Genomic DNA, 23,911 nt, shown 5'->3' with positions numbered 1-23,911 from the left:
TATGACTTTTACTGGGTATGTATAAATACACAATTAATATAAAGTATTGCAAGTATTTACACTTCATAACATTACATATGTGATTCTGTAACTTGGCTTTTTATCCAACATTATGTTTCTGAAATGTATTCATATAGTGGCTATAGTTCATTCATTTTAACTCCTATATAATACTCCATTATAGAAATGCTCTTTAGTTCGTTTTTCTGTTCTGTTGACACACACTTTAGATTCTCTCCATCCCCTGATATTTGAAATTAAAACTATGTTGCAATAACGTTGAAAATGTCTCCTGGTGTATATGAACAAGAACAGGGTATACACAAAGCATGGGAGTGCTAATTGGAAGACATGTACATCTTCAAATTTATTTGACATTGCCAAACTGCTCTCCAAAGTGGCGGCACCAATTTACTTATCACCAACAGCGAATGACTGGTGATAGTTTACCACATCTTTGCCAAAATTTGGAATTGCCAGACTTTTCAACTTTTGCCAATCTGATCTATGTAAAATGCTACTTTATTGCTTTAGATTGTCGTTTTCCTGATGTTAAGCAACTTTGCAGCTGTTTATTAGCCATTTGGGTTTCTTCCTTCATAAATTTATTCTTCATGTACTTTGCTCATTTTTCCCCATTGGGTTGTTACTTTGTTAATAATTCATGAATGTCCTTTGTTAGTTATATGTTCTGGATAGTGTGCCTTTGTCTTTTTTGTGGATTGCAAATACATTTTATTAATGTGAGGCTTGTCTTTCCCTTTGGTTCATGATGCATGATGTTCTGTCAGAGAGACACTTAAAATGTTATGGAATCTGCTTTATCAGTAATATTCCTTTAGGATGGTTTGGGCTAGTGTGACTTGCTTAAAAAATTTTCACAGTCAAGATGAAAAAAATTTCCTGTGTTTTCATCTAATGGTTTTAATAGATTGCTTTTCACACTGTCTTTAATTCACAAGGAGTTGATTTTAGTGTATGGGATGAACTAGAGCTCTATTTCTGTCTGTCTGGGTAACGACATGTTCTTATACCAGTTATCAAGAATCTATCCTTCACCCCTGCTTTGTAATGCTGCTTCATCCACATATTGAATCTCCATACCTGTCTGTCTTCTGCTGAACTTCTCAGATTTTCCTTTGGTTAACTCGGCCACAGCACTGCCAATAATCCCATCATTTCGATCCCCTTAGCTCTACATATAAATCTTGAAATTTTGTAGGTCAAGAGGTTTTCTTACTTCTACCCTCATTTTCAGATTCAAATGATTTCTAAAATCTTTATAGACAGTAATTATCAGAATTTGGGTTTAATAATAATACCTACACTTTATCTCTCCACTTCACTTGTGAAGTAATAAATGCATTAAGTACCAATTACTAACTCAGATATCTTAATTGCAATTTGCAGACAAAGGTTTTATTAGAAGTTTATCCATAACTGTTTAAGAGGTCTTTAGAAAATGAAAAGGATTTTCCCCAAATAATTAAATTCATCATAGAAATAAAAGTGGAATTATTTTAACTGTACTGTTATCTTCTTAGTGCAATATTTAGAAAACAACTGGGTTATAAAGAATTAACTTTTTTGGACCTTATATATTTTAAAATAGTGGTCTGGTAAATGACCTTATATTATTTATTTTAAAATAATGGTCCGTTAACACTCAGTGGCTTATTCTGGCTAATTTAAAAGTGGGTTTTACTCAGGGGTAGGCATTAAATTGTGTAGAGAGATTTTTTTAATACCATTCCTTCCCTTGACAAATTTAGATCTTCTCAACAAAGGTTTGAAAGCAATAATTTATCATTACATAGGTAGGGATTTTGCCTCTCTAATTGAAAAATACTAATACCACCTAATATTATGATCTACCTACAATACTGTCAAGTGTGAGCTTCCCTAAGCTTTTATTCTATATGTCTCCTTGCTGGAGCAAGAAGCCTTACCCTTGTTAGCCTAGACAGCTATGTCATCCTTCTTTGTCTCACTGCTTTAACTGTTGCATTGTTCCCTTGACATTTCCAGTGAACTTTCATTTTCTAGTTTACCCTTTCTGTGTGTAAGCTTTATTGCCACTTGGCTACCTGGGAGCTAAATGGAAAATTCCCGTGTGTTCATTTCACTCCAAAACACTTTGATGTGCCCATGATCACAGGGTGGCCAATTAAACAAGATCAGCACAAATGAGTGAGAATACAAACAACCCACTATTTAAAAACTCTGCAATTCACTGATTTTTAAGGCTGACAAACATTCTGGGTAGTTTCCCATATGTCACATCTGAGTTGTTTTTTCCTTCTAGAGGCCTGAGTAATCTACTTTTAGAAAATCAAGTTGTTCAGACACAAGACAAACCTGTCCCTCTAGGATTATAGATTATCTGTAATCTTTCTCATTAAAAGGCACCTGGAAGATAGCATCCTGTTCTGCTACTCTTTTTCCTCACGTCTACTTGTTGAAGGCACATCAAGACATTGTTCAAAAAGCATCTCCTGCAAGGATGCTTTCCAAATTTTCCAAAGATGTTTCCATGGCATATGATCAGAACTTCTATTATAGCTGTAAAGATTACATGTCTCAGATACCCTGGAACAAACCTAATTTTAAATATTAGATTATAATGTGCTTTTGGATTCATTTGTTTGTCAGATCATATTTCAATTTCTGATTTTCAAAGCATGGTTATTGACTGCATGGTTATCACAGTCAGCCTTGTTTCTGGGGTAAAGATGTATGTAGGCATCATATAGTATATATTTACAGAGTAGGAATTGGGTCACTTCATCATAATCAATCAATACTACTCCTCCTCTTTCTTTTTCATCATCATTATCCCTAAATAACTTTTGACCTAGAGCACACCAGGCAGTATAAATTACTTCATTTAATTTTTATAAAAACTCTGCAAGGTAGGTATGTTATGTCTTGATTTTCATTGTGATGCGAAAACTGAGGTTACCCAGCTAGTAAGTGACTAAGCTGGGATCTGCCCAAATCCAGGCTCTTTCTCTTATGCTACTTGAGCTTTTCAATGTTTTTCTGCATATTCTAGAAATGTTTCCTCTGGTAAATGCTCAATAAATGTGTGCTCAATTTCTCAGAATTGAGAGCATGAGAGAAGCACACAGGAATATATCTAGGCTGAGTTGACATATTTCCCTTCATGCTTGCATGATTCAGAAAAGAACTTTATACATGTATTTAGTGCCATCTTAACTCACTCTGGTAGCTGAAAAGCAAAATGATTTCTTTGGAATTTTGATTTCACTGGAAGCCTGCAGTTAAGGAGACTGGCACCATAGTTTCTTCTCTATGATTTGTGATATTTGAGCCACATGAGATTATGTGAACACAGCTGGGGTTGATTCCATGCTGCGGAGGCATCTCCCTGCTTTCCTACGATGTTCTTTGGAGGTATACTAATAGGATAGTCTGCACCAAAACCAAACAAAGCAGCTGGCTATTACCCCTTCCCCTATGTCTAGGACTGTGGCTCCCTGACTGTGTTGAGGGGTTATGGAGCAGGGCAGCAGCGTGTGAGAACACCTGCAGGGGACAAAAAGGGTGAGGAGCATCCAACATGCAGGAGAAAGAGGCCATGTGCCCCTGATCCCAGCGCTCTCTTCTACAGTTGGCAGAAGCCCAGTGTGAGGGTGGGGCATTTGGAGGTATCCAGTGAGGTAATACCCCTTCCTCTGGATTACCCACTAGAGATGGGACCCAGCAAATCTACCCTACTAATTTTCCTGGAGTCTGTATATACCAGGAGAGCTTTATCAGAATCCCCTCACAGCACTGTCTTTAATGATAATAAATCAGAAGCCACCCTAATGTCCATCAATAGGAAAACAGACCAAGAAATTCATATTTATATAACAAGAAACTTGCAGTGGTGGGAATGAAAATGCTGCAGTAATGCATACTAACACTGGTGAATTTTACAGTATTGAACTAAAAAAAATCCAGAAAATATGAAAAATATAATTCTATGTCTATATTCATTCAAAAAGTGAAACTAAACAATATATTATTGAACAGCAAAACTACATGTGGTAAATTATTAAGAAAAGCAAAGGGATGATACAGAATTAAGGAGAGGAGCTGCCTCTGGCAGGTGGGGGACAGGAGGCAGAGCACAGAGAAGGTCTCAAATAGAGTGTTGAAATATTGTTGTATTTCTCAAACTGGGCAGCGGTTGTGTGGGCACTTGTTTTGTTGTTTTAGCTACACACTTATATAATCTCTTTTCTACTTCACTGTATTTCATTTAAATCTATCTAAAAATGTGCTATGGAGTGCTGATGAGGGTGCATTTCATTGGAATGGGACAGGAGGTGGGAGGGAGGAATCAGCAAAGGCTTCATGGAAGAGTCGGAGCTGATCCTGGAAAGACTGGTGGTGGTTTAAGCAGAGAAATGGACAATAGAGAAAACTCTCTGTGGGAAGAAAAGGATGAAGAGAGAAATGAAAGTGTGAAATGGAAGTGTGTTATCCTGGAAACTGCACAGTTTGAAGTGTAGATTGGGGAACAGAATATCACATAAGGATAGAAGATTGCACTGGCCAGCCTGCAAAAGGTCTTTCTTTAAAAAATAAAAAACCCACAATCCCCCCAAACCTGAAAAACTTAACACATTTAGATCTCATTCTACAAGCAAAGTCAGGTTGTTAAAAATGTTTGAAGAGACAAGAGATTTGATTACATCTGTGATTGAGGAATGTAATTTTGCTGGTAGTATGGAGCATGAATGGGAGAAATTAGAGACCCAGGTGGGACCCATCTGGATACTGGAACAGTTCAGGAAAACGAAGATGACGGTCGGTATTGTGCAATGACAATGGGATAAAAAGAGAGCTACTTTGGGATTTGACTTAAATTTCCTTGATGTTTGTATCTGTTTCCAGAGAGACACAGACTGAAGCAATACACACGGAGGCTTCCTCCAGGCCAGCACTGTTCAGGACTGAGTGTACCCCCAAATTCAGTAGTTAATTGTGAGCGCTGACTCAGCAGCCTCTTCCCCAATTCCCTTTGATATCAGGCACACCTCCCAGTTTTCCTTGTCCTTTCTCTTTGGAGCTAGGAAGGTGATATTTGAAAATGACCCAATATTCATTAATCCTTTTCTTTGCTTACTTACATTTGACCTTAACTTTCCTTTCTAGGCTCAATCATTCTTCTCTTAAGGTCTCATATACAAGTAAAGTAATATTAATAGGCTGAGGAGTCTCTTTTTCTTCCTGCAAGAGCCTAATATTGCTGACAGTATCCTAAGGACTACTGGTATTTTCAATCTTTTGGCAGATAATTATACAAAGACATGAGAAACTGAAAAGGCATAATGCCAAGAACTGGTGGTGGGGTTGAAATGAAAAATGAGTGCTCTGGACAACCAGCAGGCTTCTGGAAATTCAGATTAGGCATTTTAGAAGGGTGTCAGTCCACATCCTCCAAAGTTGTCCAAATAATGAGACCAGTCTGCTCGGTGATGGTGCTGTTTTATATCAGATCAAGAAAAGATGATGAACTCCACTATTGGAGAGAAATATTCTTGAAAACCACATACCATGGGTGCTTTGGTGATGGGTGTGGCTGCTGTCATATATCTGAGGAGGTATGACCCTATCTCCCTTGAATCATGTACAGCATTGTAAAGCAAACTCAATTAAAAAAAGAAAGGAAGAGAGGAAGAAAGAAAACCAAGTATCTTGTGAATTAAACCACCCAGGAGTCAGACACAGTAATGACTTTTCTTCCTGGAGGAGGAGGCAGCCCAGCTCCCCACCAGGAGCAGTAACACAGGTGCCAGGAGGCAGCTCAGAGAAGGAAGGGGTGAAGGTGTGAGGAGCGTGCACTGCCCACCAGACAGCTCTCTGCAGGCACTGGGAGGAAGGAGTATAGATGGTCTGGGGAGTTGCATGTAAAGAGCAGATTAGCTGGCTCCCCCTATCTTCCGAATCGCTCTGCCATGCAAACCAAATCCTATGTGGATGCAGATCAAGAGGTAGTGGAGTAGTGGGGTCAGCAAGCCAGCGACTGCCCACTCACGGCGGAGTGTTAGCTCTGGGAAAGGAGCTCAAGCAGGTTTGCTGAGCAAACACTGAGAAGGCATTTTGTAAATATGAAGCGGGAAGAAATTTTGATTTCTTTCCAGCCAGAGAAAGAAATGATGGTTTAGTATCAAAGAGGAACCTAGTCACAACTCCTCCCCTCATTTTAAGAGGCAAGTAAAATGTGTTTTGATCACAACACTGGTTTGTAAACTTGCTCGTTCTTTTCCATAGGCAAAAAAAAGGAAAAAAGCGTGAATAATTACAATGCAGGGATTCTCCTCACTTCTAATTTATTCAGTTTCTCCTGTCTTTCCCCACCAAGGTGCAATTCTAAGACTAACCCTTTGATTCCTTACCAAACCTTTAACTAGTCCTCATGGGAAGCTGCTTTTGAAATGTTTCAAAGTTGGGCATCCAACAGAAGCAGCAGGGCAGAGGAACCGAGCCCTCATTGAGTGGGATAATGAACCCCTGAATAATTGACAATAGAGTCCAATGCAGAGGGGGCGCTCTGCTCCCCAGGCTGGCTTCTGTAATCAAGCCCACGCCCTCCTTGGTTCCTAAAAGAAACTCGTGTAACTCATTTAACACAGTGTTCATAGGTCAGACTCCGAAAAGAAAAAGGTAATGGATTTGATCTTTGTGAGAGGTTTCTCTTTGCCTTCATAAAAGGCATGGAGCAGAACCAGAACAAAAAGGAGAAGCCTCCCACTTGGAGATGCTCTGAAGGGTGATTCAGAGGGAGGCCGAGTCACAGCTGGAGCACAGATGTGCTTTACGCAGCCACGATGAGCTTTCCATGTTTACCGTGCGTTGGCACCTAGTGGTGAGGACACACGGGGTGGGGTGGGGGTGCTATCTTGGCAAAGTGGGGCCCGGAAATGATCACCCCAGCCTAGACAATTGTTTTACCTTTCCAGTCTGCTGCTTTATTCCTGCACTTGTTATTTCTCCTCTCTCACGCTTTCGATTTCATCAACCGTATCAGTTCATTTATCTGCACTGACCTGAGGGGTCAGCTCTGCAGAGTTCGAATGTTCTGCTAAGTTGTGGCTTTCCCATCACTCGGTAGCCACTACCGCCTTCCTGTGGACCTTTGCTCACAGGCCCAGCACACCTGTCTTGTCACCCTTTATTCTGTCATGTTTTGCTTACCTCATGTTTTTTTAAATTCTTCATTATTTCCTGCTTGACCTTATTTTACTTTATTTCCGCTCTTACCTTGTCATTCACATATGATGCTAGGGAGTGTATGTATGAAGAAAACAAGACTGGAAATGTCACATGATTTAAGATTAAGGGCATTTTAAAAATGTTTGGCACAATAAGTTTTACATATCCTAGATAACCGAGACTGCAAAATCTGTAACAATTAAATGTACCCCCAAGGACTGTGCCCCTAGGGCATAAAAAGCTGACTAAGTTACACTGAACTTGCCACATATGTCCATGGATTCATCACCCACGAGATCCATGTTCTGGCAACAGGAGACTCACTGAATTGACACCCTGGAGGGCAATTAGCATCCTGACAAATGCTATGAAGGAGATGTGAAAGTCAGTGCCAGGTGTAAACCCAGGTATATTCTGAGTGAGTCTTCTGGGGGAGGAAGAAACTGAATAAATTTAAGAAATAATGAAAATAGCTTAGCTTAGCCCTATTGAAAAGAAATCAGTGAGCTGTAAGTGAATGTAGTTCTTCAATGTGTCAATGACCAGAGACTTCAAGCTGAGATAGTCCCACAGATGGTATATGTCTGTATCAGAATTTCTACTCAACTTTTTCCCACTGGGAAATTCTGCATGAGAGGGAGGTTCTTTTTGCTAAGGGAGATCTCCTCACTGCCTTTTTCCCTCTAAATTCAAATGCATAATATTTCAAGACAGTATGTCTTACCATTCAAGTTCAAAGGCAGGAAATGAGCAAAAGATGAATAGGGCTCCTTCCCAAATTCATGCAGAACCCTGGACAGGCCCACACATTCATGGTCCAAGCAAGCAACCTCAGTCCCATGAAATAGAAAGAGGAACTGTTGTGGCCACCAGGAGTCTGTACATTACTAAATGTGTCCCCTCTCAAAGCAGACGCCTCTTAGATCTGGCAGGAAATGACAAAACAGACTAATTTGGGCCACCAAAATAAGTTTCATAGGAACATAATCCATATTTAAAATTTCAAACACAAAGATGAAGTATAGGATCAAAAGATGTACAAAGATTTTTCTCAGCATGAATGTTTCTGAGGCCTTTTGAACATGTCTGCATTAGTCTCTTCCAGGAGTTCACTAGGGCTTGTCTGATCAGCTGTGCTGGGATCAGACTCTGCTGGTGTAGGAACTGCTTCACTCCTTCCTCCCACAGCTGCCCCACCTTCCCCTTGTGTGAGTATGTTTACAAGAAAAGACAAAAATAGGGCAGCTGTGAATCTCACATTGCTTGTAGACTTATTTGGTCTGCACAGATTTTTTTAAATTAAAAAAATTTTCAATTCTGGTTAATTTTTGAAAGTACAGATTTTGCTTTCTCTTGAAAATTCAGACTTGGAAAGAGAAAATCCACATTCCCACTGATCAATAGTTGGCCTGAGAAAGCAATCGCTGTTCTCAGGAAGGGCAAAAGCTCTTCACTTATGCTTCTGTCTGCCTCCTGCAGGCATGTTCATCTGTGACTGCTCTCAACCCACAAAAATCCCGATAGGACAAGCCAATTCTAAAAGTTGTTATGGAAGCACAATGGCCTTGAACATACAAATAATCCTGAAGTATTAAGTTGTGTGTCTGGGAAGCAGAGGATGAGCTGTTTCCCCAGACTTAAAAAAAATGGATAACTATGCTATTGATGTAGACATAGGAAAATAGACCAGTTGCACTGTGTAATAACCTGTAGACAGAACTTTGTATTTACAGAAACTTTATTATATTATGGAGGTATCATTGCAGGTTGGGGGAAAACAGACTATTCAATAAATGATACTGTGACAGGTGGTTATCCATATGGAAAAATTGAAATTGGATTTCTACCTCATACCACACAGAGAAATTAATTCTAGGCAAATAAAAACTTAAGTATCAAAAGCAAACCTAGAAAACTTTTATAAGAAGATACTAGGGAAGAATATAAGTTCAAGAATGATTTTTTCCAAAGATGATACAAAAATGATAAAGGAAAGAGTTGATAAAGTCATTTACACTGAAGTTAAAGACCCTCGTTTATCAAAGGGCATCATAAAGAAAGTGCATTTACAAACCATGAGTTGCGGTAAGAGATTTTGCAACACAGCAATCTATGAAAAGCTGTTGCCCCAAAACATATAAACACTTCTAAAATCAATATGAAAAGAAGAAACAATTCAACAGAAAATGGGGGAAAGATATGAATAAGCATTATTATTAATGAGGAATCATGAAAGCTCAATAAACCTAAGAAAGGGTGATAAATATTATTTGTAATCAAGAAATGCAAGTTCAAAATGAAAAGATTTGTCATTGTCTATCTACCAGAATGAAGATTTAAAAGACTGAAATACAAGTCTTATGAAGGTGTGTATCATAGGAAATACTTTTACATTGCTGGAATGAATATATATTTGTACAATGAATCATTGTTAGTATGTATTCTAGTTACATATAAGTATTCTTCAAAATGGTTGTCTGTCTAATAAAAACAACATGTAAAACAGAATACTTTCTTATTGTAGTCCATAGGCTAGTCATGTCAGGACCACAGAAGAGAAGTAACAAATTCAAAAGAAGATGTTATCAGGCAATTTTGCTTCCCATTCAAAAAAAGAAGGTGGGTAAGCAGTGCCATTTTTGCAGAGTATTCAGATTACCAAAATGTTTTAGGTGACTCCAAGGCCCACTGCAGGCGAACACTTTTGCATCATATGAGTTTCAGGAAGAAGGTAAGTCATTTTATAAATAAGCTTCTGCAATGCTAAATGGGTAGCTTTTACACAGCTGTTAAGATGATGAAATTAAAAAATATTTTTTTGATAATAAAAGCATTGTATGGAAATGGGAACTAGGTTACATTTTACTGTAAACAGGATAATATTTACCTTTTTAAGAGCAAACTTGATCTCCTTTCAGATTCCTTAATAACTCTCAGATTTTTATTTAAGCACTAAATCTACTATCTCTTCCCTCCCAATATCTCTTGATTTCTCAGATTCCCTACTTCACTGAGCTAAACCAGTAAATTATTTCATATGTTCTTTATTACTTGCCTGTTTTCTATTTATTTTCAGTTTTTAATTGGATTGTGTTGCTGAGAGCTTTATACCAGAGATTTATTCATTAGTTATGAAAATTTTATCCTTCTCAACTTTACTAGACTGTTTTGTAAATTTAGTCTTTTTATGAAAAACATTAATCTTTTCTAATACTTTCTTTTATTTTTCCTTGAAGCTGGATGTCATTTATTTCTCTTGATAACAGCCTTCAATGACTGAAGAAAAGCAATCAGACAAGAGGATTATATTTCCATTTCCCATTCCCCTTATTTTCTGCATTTATAGCTTGTTTTGAATTTTTAGCTATCAGTATTAGCTAATGTTAAACATTACCTAGTAGTTGAAATTGAAATTTATTACTCTATCTTTTTTTTGATAGAGTGAATATTCCATATAATTATGGCTCACATGGTTTTCTGTGGTGTTATTTCTAATTTTACTATCCTATTCAAATTCTATTCCATGGCATATCTTAGTATCTAAGTCCCTCTCTCTTAATATTGTAAGTTCCACCCAAATAAATATCTCATTCTTTTATCTTTTATTCTTTATCTTAAGTACCTCTTGAAAAATTTCTCAAATCCTTCAAACAACTCTATATGGTAGATATCTTGGGGGAAAAGAAAACCTTGTTCACTGGTGGTGTGAATGTAGTTTGAACCAGTACCTATGGACAACAGTGTGGAGGTTCAAAATATGAAAATAGACCTACCATACAACACAGCAATTCTACTCCTAGGTATCTACCTGAAGAATACAAAAACACTAATTTGAAGGGAGATATATACTAATTTTCATTGTAGCACTATTACAAAGCTAAGTTATGGAAACAAACTAAATCCCCAAAGACAGAGGAGTGGGTCAGACAAATATGGTGTGTGTGTGTGTGTGTGTGTGTGTGTGTATACTACTCAGCTATCAAAAAGGATTACTACTCAGCTATCAAAAAGGAGAACTGTAGCCATTTTGACAATGTGGTTGGAACTGGAGAGGATAATGCTAAGTGAAATAAGTCAGAAGGAAAAAGACAAATACTGGGTGGTCTAACTTGCATATGGAATATAAAGAACATTACTAAAGGTCAGTCAAAACCAAACTGATAATGAACTCTGAACATCTGACTGCAAAACTGAAGTAACAAGAAGGCAAAGGGAGAGGGGTAGAAATGGGGGAGGGAGAGGCCCCACTGGAGCATGGAGGAGGATTATTGAGGCACTGTGGTAGGCATGGTGTGCAGCTATGCATTTGTGGAGGTATGTACCTATAACCCCCAAAGATACAATGACGTAAACCAACTTTTCCTGAATAAACATAATTAGACAGAAAAAAAAGGAGTTTCTTGTCCCAGTATCTAGACTTTGACGTATAAATCTAACTCTCAAAAAGAGTCATTATTTTCCCTGCTACATTCTGGTTATGGATTATTGTTGGTATATTCCCCTATTTTGAGGGAAATCATTGGTCTTATTAGGAAAATTCTCTTACAGGAAACTTGCTTGATCTGACTGCTTTGTCATCAAGTGGAGAGAAAGCATTTTTTTGACAGAAATATTGAGTAAACATACTATGTGTTCCAGGGAGGAAAAAACATCTGTCTGTAGGAGTACTTATTAATCAGTTTGAAAGTAAATCAGTCTAATTTGTCAAAGATCTCTGCTAAGGTAGTGCTCACTGCTACAGGTGCCCAGGGAGATTGGACTGAAATCATTCACCTGGGACTCACTTTTGGTAGGTGTCTACCTGTCTCTAACCAGATCCATAAAAGAACCCCTCAAGTAAGAAATAATTGGCATTTCTTTTGGATGTCTAAGGGCATGCTCTAAAAATACAGATCTGTGTCATTGTTACTTAGAACACCCAGTGTGAGAAGGATGTCTTTATACTGGTGCTAGTTACCACCTCTGAGATCCAGTGAACCTCTATTTTTAGCAAAGTCTTCTCCTACTAAACAGGTATGTACCACCACTAACTTATCACCAAGACTAATGAAAAAGATCCAGGACATCTCAGTTCAGAGGTTAACGTTTGATAAACTAAGTATTCAAAAGTAGTATCATTCACATCCCTAGCTTGAGAACATAGTAATTCATTAATTGTTAGATGAAATAATTTTTTAGACTATCCCAACTCTTTCATAGTAATTCTGAGTTGAGTCACTTTACTGGGCTTAATTTAGGACATGCTGCTCTTGCCAGATCATTACCTGACTTTTCCCTTCTGTTTCAATTCATGAACAAAGAAATAAAAATAAACACTGTTTCTAAAGTTACTCCATCACAAAGTATATATATATTTAATTTGGACAAAGGGGAAATAATACATTAAGACTGAAGGTGAAGGAATCATGTTAATGAGGAGAAATGTGTTTGCGTGATTTAAGCCGGGGAGAACCAGGTGCTAGCTTTTCTTCTTGAGCTTATTTTTTTTTAAATTAATTAATTAATTTTTGTTTTTGCATAGAACTGGGATGTAGGCCAGAGGTGCGGTAGGGGATGGTAAGAGGACTCACCAGAGACAGAGTGGGGAGCAGAACAGGCATATCTACTGAAATACACTGCTGAGGGGAGCAGCGGGTGAGTCAGGACAGGTCTGCTGTGCCATGTGGGTAGCTCCCTGGCCGGGTATCGAACTCACACCATCATGGTGATAGTGCTGAGACTTAAATGGTAGGTCACCAGAGAGGCCCCTTCTACTTGAGCTTAAATTTAATGACAGCCAGTGTATGTCTAGTTCATCTATTTTTCTCAGAAGTTTTGGCATTTCACAAAGCAAGCCATAATACCCATGGAGTGAGCATCTGCCTTACATGCTTCATCTGCACAGACATTTAATACTTATATGCACGTAGGCGCTAATGATATCAAGGAGGAACTGCACAGTAAGATTAAAAATGGGCCCCTAGTTAATTGCACTGTGAAAAATTTCAAATTGGTAACCTGTTTATGCATTTGCTTAAAATAATCAAATAATTAAGTCATGCAAATAGTAACTGAACCTGGTCCTTACTGAAATAATTTGAACACATCTATGAATTAAAAGTTACTGCTAATTACTGGGCCTCCCAGGTGGCGCGGCGGTTGAGCGCTGGTTGCGAAGCTGCCCGCAGCCTCTGTGGCGCCGGTTTGATCCCCGGCTGCTCCCCGGCCACCGGAGGAGGGTCCCACATGGCGCGCAGACCTCTCCTGCCGCCCGCTGCTCCCCTTAGCAGTGTCCTTCTGCCTGCTCTGCTCCCCGCTCTGGCTCTGGTGAATTCTCTTACCCTCCCGCGCTTCTGACTGTGCCCAGTGCTTGCATAAATAAATAAAAATAAATCTTTAAAAAAAAAAAGTTACTGCTAATTATTGATAAGCACAAATAAAATTTTAGCTTTTAATGATTAAATTTGATAACATGAAAGATCTGAATGAATTGTGTGCTACTATCAAGAACAATTGTTGATAAATACTTATGTAATTCAGATAGTAGGTAAATGAGAAACTTTGAATTTACATGATGAAGTAGTTCCTTTTCCTGATAGGGAGTCTGTTACCCTTAGACTCCTAGACCCTTTAAGAATTCATGAGCGAGAAAATTGAAAACACTGAATATACAATATAACTCATAAAAGGCAGAAAAAGTTTTTCATTCATCACTGTCAAGTTTCCAGCTTTATCTTAAAGATTGAAGATAAAAACCAAGCACTAAAATCTGATCCATGAGATTCTGTGACTCTGAAGTGGCTCCTTTCCTTTGAGAATTTAATGCTAGAATCTCTCTCTCTCTCTCTCTCTCTCTCTGTCTCTCTTTCATGCACAAACACACACACACACACACACAGTAGTCCAAAATAAACTAAACCATACTATCCAAAACCAGCCACAATAATTCCTTTTGGATAGCTTGTTCACAGGAAAAACTTGCTGCTTTATGAAAACAGCATGGAAAATTATGAAATACTGCTTATTTTTATAAACTTCGACAAGAAATGAAAATATCATTCCTGAAACCCAGCTAGAGGGGTTTATCACCTGCCAAAAGAAAAAGCATCATTCATAAAATTGAGCACCTGCCCACAGAATACTAAATCTGTGTTTACATAGTTAAGGACCTCAGGTAAACTCTTGGACCAAGATGGAAATTTCCCTTGGTAAGATCTAGGGGGATTAACAAAGCCTGAGCCACAGACAAGTTTACCTGTGTCACACCTGTGCCACGACACCCTCCCCCAGCTCAGTGATTCTCAAACTTCCTCTTGCACCCAAGTCATGGCGGGGCCGAGAACCCGCCGCTGGGGTTTCTGACTCAGGAGGTCTGAGGTAGGACTCGAGAATTTGTATTTCTAATATGTTCCCAATTGATGCTGATGCTAGGGACACAGTGAGAATTGGTGCTTTGGCTTCAATTCTATAAGAGAGAATGTTCTTTTCTCATAAGAGCACTTCTATGTTTAGGTTCCTTTGCCTGGGAGAACTATTGAGCAGCCACTCATTTAGATCATTTGCTAAAAAATGTGGCCACTGTCTGGAACCCACACAGGGACCCCTGAAATCCCCTGAGGTGGGGGATAGCCTCTCTTCCATGGCTCTGGCTGCTTTACTCGTGGCCTTCCTGCTGTGTTGGGTTTATCTGCACAATAAAGATTAATTTTGTTTTATTTAACCATATGTGGATTAGCATTCTTAGAAGGGAAGCTGAAAGCGATTTATAGGGAAGCTGAAAGATAACCACGTAGAGGCCAATCCGAAAGCCACAGGTAGACAGGGTAAGAGGAGGTGGGTATAGGATCAGGGTACAGGCTGCCAGTCTCTGCTGTCAGTCTTGCCTGGGTTCAGATTCCTATTTGGCTAAATTGGAATTCTGGTTGTCAAAGAGAGGGAGAAAAATACATACAATGTACACACATTGTAACTCTGCACTGTGAGAAGAGCCCCACAGAAACCGAGGACTTGGTGACAGAACCAACAGATTCACTCAGTTGTCCGGGAGCAACTGGCTGTGAGACAGCACAAATAATCTAGGTTCCAGAACCAGAGGATCACAGCTTTGCAGTATTAACTTAAAGAACAAGGTGGGAGGCCAAGAATGAATTCTAAATTTTATTTAAAATAGCCAATCTTTGGGCCTCCCCTGGTGGCGCAGTGGTTGAGCACTGGGCTGTGAGGCTGCCCGCAGCCTCTTCAGCACCAGTTCGATCCCCGGCCACCGGTGAGGGTCCCACAAAAAAAAAAAAAAAAAAAAAAAAAAAAGCTAATCTTTATATGTGCTTAGTAATTGCTGTTTTACTGAAAGACTAATATTCTATATTATTATCGACTTTTGTGCCATTAGAGGAAGACTCAGTTTTGCATCATTCAGAAGCCTCAAAGCAAGTATTAAATTAAAACATCTACCATCAACCTATACTCCAATTGGGGAATTTCGCACTGCACTATTTTAAAGGCCAACATTCATCCAACAGGCCCAGCCTCCTTTTTCCTACTGCTTCTGTCTACCAAACATCAAACCCAAAAGGCCAGTCAACACAAGGGAAATATTTCCAAGAAACCGAACCACTTGATAAATAAACATGGGGAAAAAGAGTAAAACTAAAATAAATTTCAAAATATTCAATCACTAGTGAAAATGGAATCATTGAACCTTGGAAAAATCAGTCATGTTCCATTTTGAACTATTATTAGATTTTTTGTTCATTTTCTTCAGTTTGCACTTTAAGGAAACTCTGTATAAAACGCTATATTGAGATTTGTCAATTAGAAGCCAATAAGCAGGAAAATGAGAATTATTATACTTCTGAAATGACCTTTGGCCAAACCTTCAGAAAATTGGGTTATGAAATGGAAAGAACGCAAAACCTACATCAAATGTTTGCTTAATAGCATTGCTTCTACACGCTTCATACCACCGTGTTTTTTTTTTTTTTTTTTTTAGAATTAAGCATAATTCTATAAAAAGAGATTGCTCTTACCCTCATCCTTCCATTTCTTATTGCTGGCCCATCTTCTGCCAATCTCAACACGTACAAATCCATTTTGTATTCCCTTCCCCCACGGATGCTAAATCCAAATCCTTTGGCTCCTTTCTCCATGTCCACAGTGAAATAATCAAAATCCTTTGGGGTTGGGGAGAAAACAGAACAAATAATTATTTAATATCAGAGAAGCTTTTGTGGTCACTCTGCTCTCCTCTCTCATAGTTAATGTGTTTCAAATGACATGATGTAAAAAGTAGGAATCTGACTGCACAGACTAGCAAAATGCAAAACACAAGTTCCAAAAGTTGGACAGGTCAGAGTGCATGCAGTTTATGTGGTCATTAAAAGAACTGCAGTGTGTCTTGTTTATTTTGGTGATCATCAGTTTACTTGGCAAAACTTTAATTACTGCATATGGGCTGGAGTAATATTATCTCTCCTTTGAGTTATCAAATTCAGTGCTGTTGGGCACCATAACTAAATATATAGGAGTCTTGTGTCTATGTGTGTGCATGTGTGTGTAAATTACAGGTTGGTAGACTAGAAAAGTGACATTTTATGAAGTCTTCCTGTAGCTCTCTGTTGCACAGACCACTGATTATCAAGTTGGGGTGTACAGATTCTCTTTTACATAAATTGTACAAATTTCTCTTTTGAATAAAATGCTACATGTACAAGATTTCCCCATCATCACTGTTCTTAAAATTTGGGGAGAGGGGGAATAAAGGTGATCTTCAATCAATAATAAAATACAATGTAATCTGACAGAGTTAGAATTGTCCTCACTTTATATTTTGGTATCTAGTTGCCACATAATGTATATTACCTAGATACCAAGCCCTGTTCTAGGCACCTTTCGTAAATGTTGACATCTCACTACAGTTTGTAAGAAAGACCCCTCCTTTAGGAAACAGATGCTCAGAGGGGATAAGGAAGTTGTCATGGGATGCATCTAACATGAATGAATAATTATAAGAATGTAACATTGCATAGACAGGAATCGGTACTTGTATCAGAGATGATAGGTTGGATGGTGAAGCCAGGTCTGGCCTTATCCTTAGTGTATAGGGACTTGGCCCTTTACAGCCAAATGGGAGCTAGGGGACCGTGCAAATAATGTGGGCCTAAGCACCTCCACTGCTGACATTTAGAGGTCACAGATAAGAACATTAAATTTTTTTTAACCAGGTAACGTACTGGGAGTCAGCTGGCTAATATAGCAGGGGTTAGTTCATCCCATTACCATTCACCCACTTATTGATTGATCTGCTTCATTCTGAAACAGGTTTATTTGTACAAAGATTTTTGAGGATGTAGGCATTACCCAGATGATATCAGAATTAAGAATAGAACTTGGACTCAATCTCAGAAGGGTGCTCTGCCTCCCACCCTATTTCATTCCTTGCATGTCAGGAGGTCCTGGTCCTGGCCCTGTCTTGCTCTGAAGGGCCAGGGTACCTGGGGCTGCCTGTAGTCTGACAGAGGGTACTGCCTGGTGTCGGGAGAGTGCTGCCTGTAGTCCAGCAGGGGAGGCTGCCTGTAGTCCAAGGGCGGGGGTTGCTGGTAGTCCCCTCCTGGAGGCTGCCTGTAGTCCAGGGGGGGTTGCCTGTAGTCAGTGAACGGAGGCTGTCGGATGTCTGGCTTCACATCTTGCCTTGCCTTTACTTCCGATCTGTAACTAAATAAGAGCAAATGGGATTTACTTTGGTATCTCACTGTTGTAAGGTGGTTAGAATAATGCATAAGTGGCCGCTCCTCTTGGTGGTACTTTTGCATGCATGTTCAGAATTATGAGAAGATGAAATAAATATTAGTTTACAATCTTTGACAAGTGCCATCTTTTATACTTTTAATTTGGCTCCTTAAGAAAGCACGGTAAAAATGATGGTTTCATCAGAATTTTGTGGAACAGGAGTTATGGATATCTCACTTTGACTTTGGCTATTTATAGATTGTAAAACTGCAGCAAATGTAGGGAGGTAAATTTTCAGTTATAAATTCCAAATAGTGGTCTGTCTTAACCCAGTAAACAAACTCTCAGCCTTTCTCTCTGTCTCTTCCTCTTAAACACACACGCGCGCGCGCGCACACACACACACACACACACACACACACACACCAAACACATACACCACACATACATACCTTGGCAAGCCACTTACTTCATGATGATACTATTGAAGTGATATCTAAATTGTCTACAAATACATAATTAAAGCCTTTTTCACCTGCTAAGTTAGATCTTTTTTTATTTTTTATTTTTATTTTTTCTTTATTTTTTCAATTTTTTTTTAAGAGGGAGAAACTACATTTTTTTTTTTAAAGATTTATTTATTTATTTATATAAGCACTGGGTACAGTCAGAAGCGCGGGAGGGTGAGAGAATTCACCAGAGCCAGAGCGGGGAGCAGAGCAGGCAGAAGGACCGTCGAAATACACTGCTGAGGGGAGCAGCGGGCGGCAGGAGAGGTCTGCGCGCCATGTGGGACCCTCCTCTGGTGGCCGGGGAGCAGCCGGGGATCGAACCGGCGCTGCAGAGGCTGTGGGCAGCTTCGCAACCCAGCGCTCAACCGCTGCGCCACTGGGGAGGCCCTAGGTTAGATCTTTTTAACCATCTCACAGGAGTTACAGGAGTGAGAGTAGGGATAATAACCAACTTCAAAGTCACATAGAAAATCATTGGGTTACTGTTAAAAGTAGAAATAGATTATGCAGTTTAAATACTAGATTATAGCTATTAAATTAGTATCAGACACTATCATGGTAAGATGATGAAAGGGAAGGCAAAAATGTATATGTCTAACACTTGTCTTTCTTATTTTTAGATACTAGCTATTAATAAATATAGAGACCAGAATGAATTGTTTACTACTGTTTTTTGTATCTAAATTTCTCTAAATTGAGGGGGTTCCCAGTTCCAAAAGGGGGGTAAAATAGTCAATACCTACCATTATGGCACCATAAATAAACTAACCTAAACATTCAAGGCCATGTTATTCTGTCCTTCACTGCTGGTTGCCACAGCAAATCTACAATGAGCTATTCGATGTCACACGTAAATAAAATGCATTCTATATAGTGTCCATTTTATTAGTATTATTAATGAAACACTATATGATTAATGAAAAAATATGAATAGAGGGTTTGAGGAATTGAGAAAATATTTAATGCCAGGTTACAAACCAATACAGATTTTTTATCTTTGAAATTAAAAGTTCTTTTTTTTTTTTAAAACTGGCTTATAGTCTCACTGTTCCTGATAAATACTAAATATTATTTAAAACCCACTCATGTGAACAATGCCACAGTGCAATCTACTATTTGGTGAGGACACATTGGAAGAGCATGGCACTAGTTGTGCTAATTTGGGGTTCTTGGAAGCGAGTTAGTAATGTAGATATTTAATCCACCCTTTGAGGATGCCCCATGTGTTACTGAACTCTGCAGAAATGATACATCCTTTTGTGAGGTGTACAATTTAGGCTTTGATTTATACCTTGGCAAGTTGTCCACTCACCTACTGAGAATGCATACTGTATACACAATTATTTAAAATATGCTTTGAATAAGATGCTAAACTATGAAATTGCATGAATTAAACAAAAGGAATTGAACTAGGTGATATTTGTTGGTGGCTGTTGGTTCCTTTCTAGAAATAATTTGTGTGGTGGTTTAGATATCACATTGTTTTAAGTTTTAGCACAGTCATTTAATTTTCATTATCTGTATAGTATTGGTATGAAATATCCATTATGTGCTTTGCTTCTAACCAGATGTGCCACAAATATAGCAAAAGAGGGTGAAATGAGTCTCCCCAAAGATTACATGAAAGCCTAGAAATAGAAACAGTTAAAACTTGCAACAGCTGTCATCTAAACCTACCTTCCAGAACTCAAACTTCATTTTACATCAGTGCTGTGTGCCAGGATTTCTGATAAATTCTAGAAAAATTTTATAGCATGAATAAGTTCTAGAATCAAGCCTATGTGGTTGGGGATCTTATTGTGGGATTTTTACTTCAAAGGACCTTAAGAATCTAGAGTTCAAAGTCTACGAAATATATCAATTTCCAATGCTCTTCCACTGACCCTGCCACTTACAATGCAGCTCAATATCACTAGCTCTGGTTGTGGAGGGTGAATCTTGTTGTTTATGTTCAGTTTTGGGATATATTAAACATGAATCTCTTCTTTTCAATGAATGCCTCTTGAAGAGTTTTTGGTTTATGTTCATATTAAAATTATTTTGTATTTTCTGAATGCAAGCCAAAAGGATATTATGGGGCAGACAAATGGGCAGAGGTGTGTGGGTATCAGCAGGAACCCAACCCATGGGAAAATAAAGACAGGGTAAAATATTTACTTATTCTAATTTATAAAAAATTTGCAAGTAGACTGTCATTTTATTTTATCCCATTCAAGGTGGGAACTATCTCAATCTGACATCTAGGCAGGCACTTCTTGTACAACTGACCCAATAAGAAATTCCTACTGAGTGCTTGGCATACAGACTGTCTTGGAGATTTCTCAAACCTGGAAAAAGGGCACAGAATTTTCCCTCTGATACTATGATCATCTTTAAATGCAGCTAGGAATATAGTTCTGGTGTCTATAAGATTACTGAATCTCTTTATTAAGATGCAAATGAGCTATCCACAGATAATCAAAGACTTAAGCCAGAAATCCTGAGTGCCAGAAAGGGCCCTAGAATTGGAGTGGGCACTTTCAAGGCTATTCATGTTAATGAAGCAAAAGTAACTAGGAGCTCTGGGCAAATGTGCCTGTGATACAGGATCAGGTCAATCAGTTACTCCCAGAGTTAGGAAACATTTTCTTCTGTAGTCTGGACAAAAAAATACCCAAAGATCATGCTGTGGGACTGGGGCCAAGGACTCCCATTTGTGGGCTGGTGGCAGCAGAGACATGACAGTGGTCTTGCCTGACTGGTGTTCTCCCCACTGAACTAGAACACAGCATGGGTGAGTTACCCAGCCATGGACTGGAAGCCCTGGTCTCATGGAGTCTGACTTTGCAAAGGGGAATATGGATAGTGGCTGGGAGGCTAATTAGCAGAGGCAGAGCCATGTAGAAGAGTCTGAAGCAGGCCCAGGGACTACTGGTGCATCCTCATCTTGCTCCTGCATCTAAAATAAATCTTGGGGAAAGCCAATGCACTCTGTCCAAACAAAATGTGTTTGGTAAAAGCAACCACATCTGGGGCTAATTACTGAGGCTTACTCTTATGAGGTGTCAGATTCGTGCCTCTGTGTTTTCTTTATGGGGCTTAGTCTTTTTCTTCTCTGGACTATATTGAAACCATAAACAGCTGAGGGCAACAGACATTTACTTTTCTATGAAAGCAAATGGGGAAATCAGAAAGAACAGGGCTTTATGGAAATAACACCTCGGGCATAGGGAAAATATTTGCTTTGTAGCATGTGAATGATGAAGCTAGAGAGTTCTGGGGATTCAAAAACAGGGTTTCACTTCATCCTCACCAACATGGGAGGTAAGAGACGGGAAGCAGATGTTCAGAAAACATTAGACTCACAGAAAGGACAGGGAGGACTTGTATTCATAGAGATGCCCACAAGTTCTTTCTCTTTGGAAATGGGGAAAGTATTACACACATGTCTGCGTAGCTTTCTTTAATGACTCAGCCTACCTGGGCTCCCCGTGACATACAAGTCACAGGATGTAGACAACGCTGTTTTTTTTTTCAAGGCATCCTTTGTTTCTGGAAGAGTTCAAAGTACCTTATTCACATTGGTCATGCAGTGGAATGGAAGAACCCCATTAGATCATGGGGAGGAGATTCTAGGGTACAGTGCAGTGCTTATTCATGCGTCCAGATCCTTCAGCATGTCCCTGTGTCCACTCCACTGTCATTCTCCAAGCCATCCCTGCAAGGCCCAGTGGACACTGGCAGCCACCTCGAGCTGACTGACATGCCTTCACCCTGACCACCATCCAGTCCATTCTCTACAGGACTGACTGAGTGATCTTGAAAAGCAAGTCCAGTGATATCAGTCCTTATAAACCCCTCAGTGACTTCTCACTGTGCTTAAGACAAAGATCAAAATTGCTAACACCTACAAGACCCTGCAGGGGCCTACAAGATCCTTTAGGGTATGGGCCCTTATACCCTTTACTGGCTTTATCTCAATCATTGCTTCTTCCCCTCTCACCCTATTATGTTGGCCTTATTTCCCTTCTCCATGTTTTTATGGTCCCTCCTGCCAAAGGGTCTTTGGATATGCTCTCCACCCTGTCTGGACTCTCTCTAAAGTGACTTCCACTAGTGAACCCTTACTCATCTGCAGTTCCTTATCATTTCTTCAGGAAAGTTTCTCTTGCTGTGAAGTTACAAAACCTGTGTTTGCTAATAAAACCACATACACAACATACACATGATGTCACAATCACACAAGGGTGGACGTGGCAATTTTCACTGTATGGAAATCTTTTTCTCTGCTTGTGTCCTGTTCTGTCCCAAACTCTCTCCCCCAACCTCGCCCACATCTCAGAAGTAGAAGGGCCCGAGCAAACGCTACCTGTTCTCATGTCCTTGCAGCTGAAGTGGCTGAGGAGGCGCGGGCTGGGCGACGGGGCTGTTGGGGGTGGCTGGGCTTGGCTGGGCCAGCGGGCTCTGCTGGGCCAGTGGGCTGTGCTGCTGGGCCATGGGGCTCTGCTTCTCTGAGCTGGGTGCGGAGGCGGGGCTGTTGAGCTCTGCAGAGGAGAAGCAGAGTGGAAATTCAGTCAGGCTGGCAATGATAAAAGGCAAGAGGTGGTGAGAAGGGGTAACCCTTTCCCTCCTCAGCTGACTCAGGCTTTGGTTATTTTAGTTTATCTAAGGCTTTAAAACAGTAGCTTAAGCTTATCAAGTTCTAATGCCACTCTTGGAATTAGCGTTCTTCTGTTATCATGTGTTGCCAAACGAGATTATGAACAGTCTCTTGTCATTTTGTCAGAAGAAAAGATTACAATTAAGAAAAAAACCTAATAAAACTATGAAAAGATAATTCAAAAGACTAAGTTCTAAAATGTTTTCTATTTTTCCAACATTGCTCGAGGAGAGAAAACTCTGTAGCTGCTACTTTTTGGTTGTAAGAAATTTTACCAGTATTCGCAAGTTTGGATGATAAAAGAAAATGCGTTTTTAGACTCTTTTCTCCAGTTCTTTGTTAGTCTTATTGCCTGATCACCCTCTGTATTTCATGCTTCTCCAGAAAGAAAAAAGAAGATTGGACAGAGAAAGGTTCATAAAATTGTTCTTTGTTAGAAGTGCTTCTTGGATTTTCTCATAATAGCATCAAATTTTCAATTGAAATTATATCTTTACATTGAAATAAGAGCAGGACAGACACATATCAGACTGGGAAAATGGAGAAGCAAGTCAGATTTTAGTGAGCAATCTTGCTCAGAGTTAATTTCCACTGAGTATTTTATATATCATGGTATTGCAGATAACAGGTTAAAAAGGGGAGGTGATCTATTAACATTCCCTTATAAACCATTTTTCCCCTTTCTTTCCTCATCATCCTAAATTCTAAATTTCTTCCCCACTGAGTTTTTGACCATTGGGATTCTAGGCCAGATAATTCTTTGCCATGGGAGGCTGCCCTGTGCATTGTTGGGTGTTCAGCAGTACCTTGCCCTCAGCCCACCAGA

The 23,911-nt window shown here is 39.3% G+C and overlaps 1 protein-coding gene across 1 annotated transcript in view; it reads right to left on the bottom strand.

The window, feature by feature from the left end:
* Positions 1–23,911, bottom strand: part of MAGI2 (membrane associated guanylate kinase, WW and PDZ domain containing 2) — a 1,147,386-nt gene that overhangs the window by 58,538 nt on the left and 1,064,937 nt on the right. Inside the window, 3 exon segments of the mRNA XM_054692500.1 lie at positions 16,236–16,379; positions 17,700–17,919; positions 22,795–22,969. Coding sequence (XP_054548475.1) covers positions 16,236–16,379; positions 17,700–17,919; positions 22,795–22,969 — 539 coding nt within the window.

The sequence above is a fragment of the Talpa occidentalis genome, unplaced genomic scaffold, assembly GCF_014898055.3.
Source record: "Talpa occidentalis isolate TD23 unplaced genomic scaffold, MPIMG_talOcc4v2.1, whole genome shotgun sequence".
NCBI lineage: Eukaryota > Metazoa > Chordata > Mammalia > Eulipotyphla > Talpidae > Talpa > Talpa occidentalis.
This window is presented reverse-complemented; position numbering and strand designations above follow the sequence as displayed.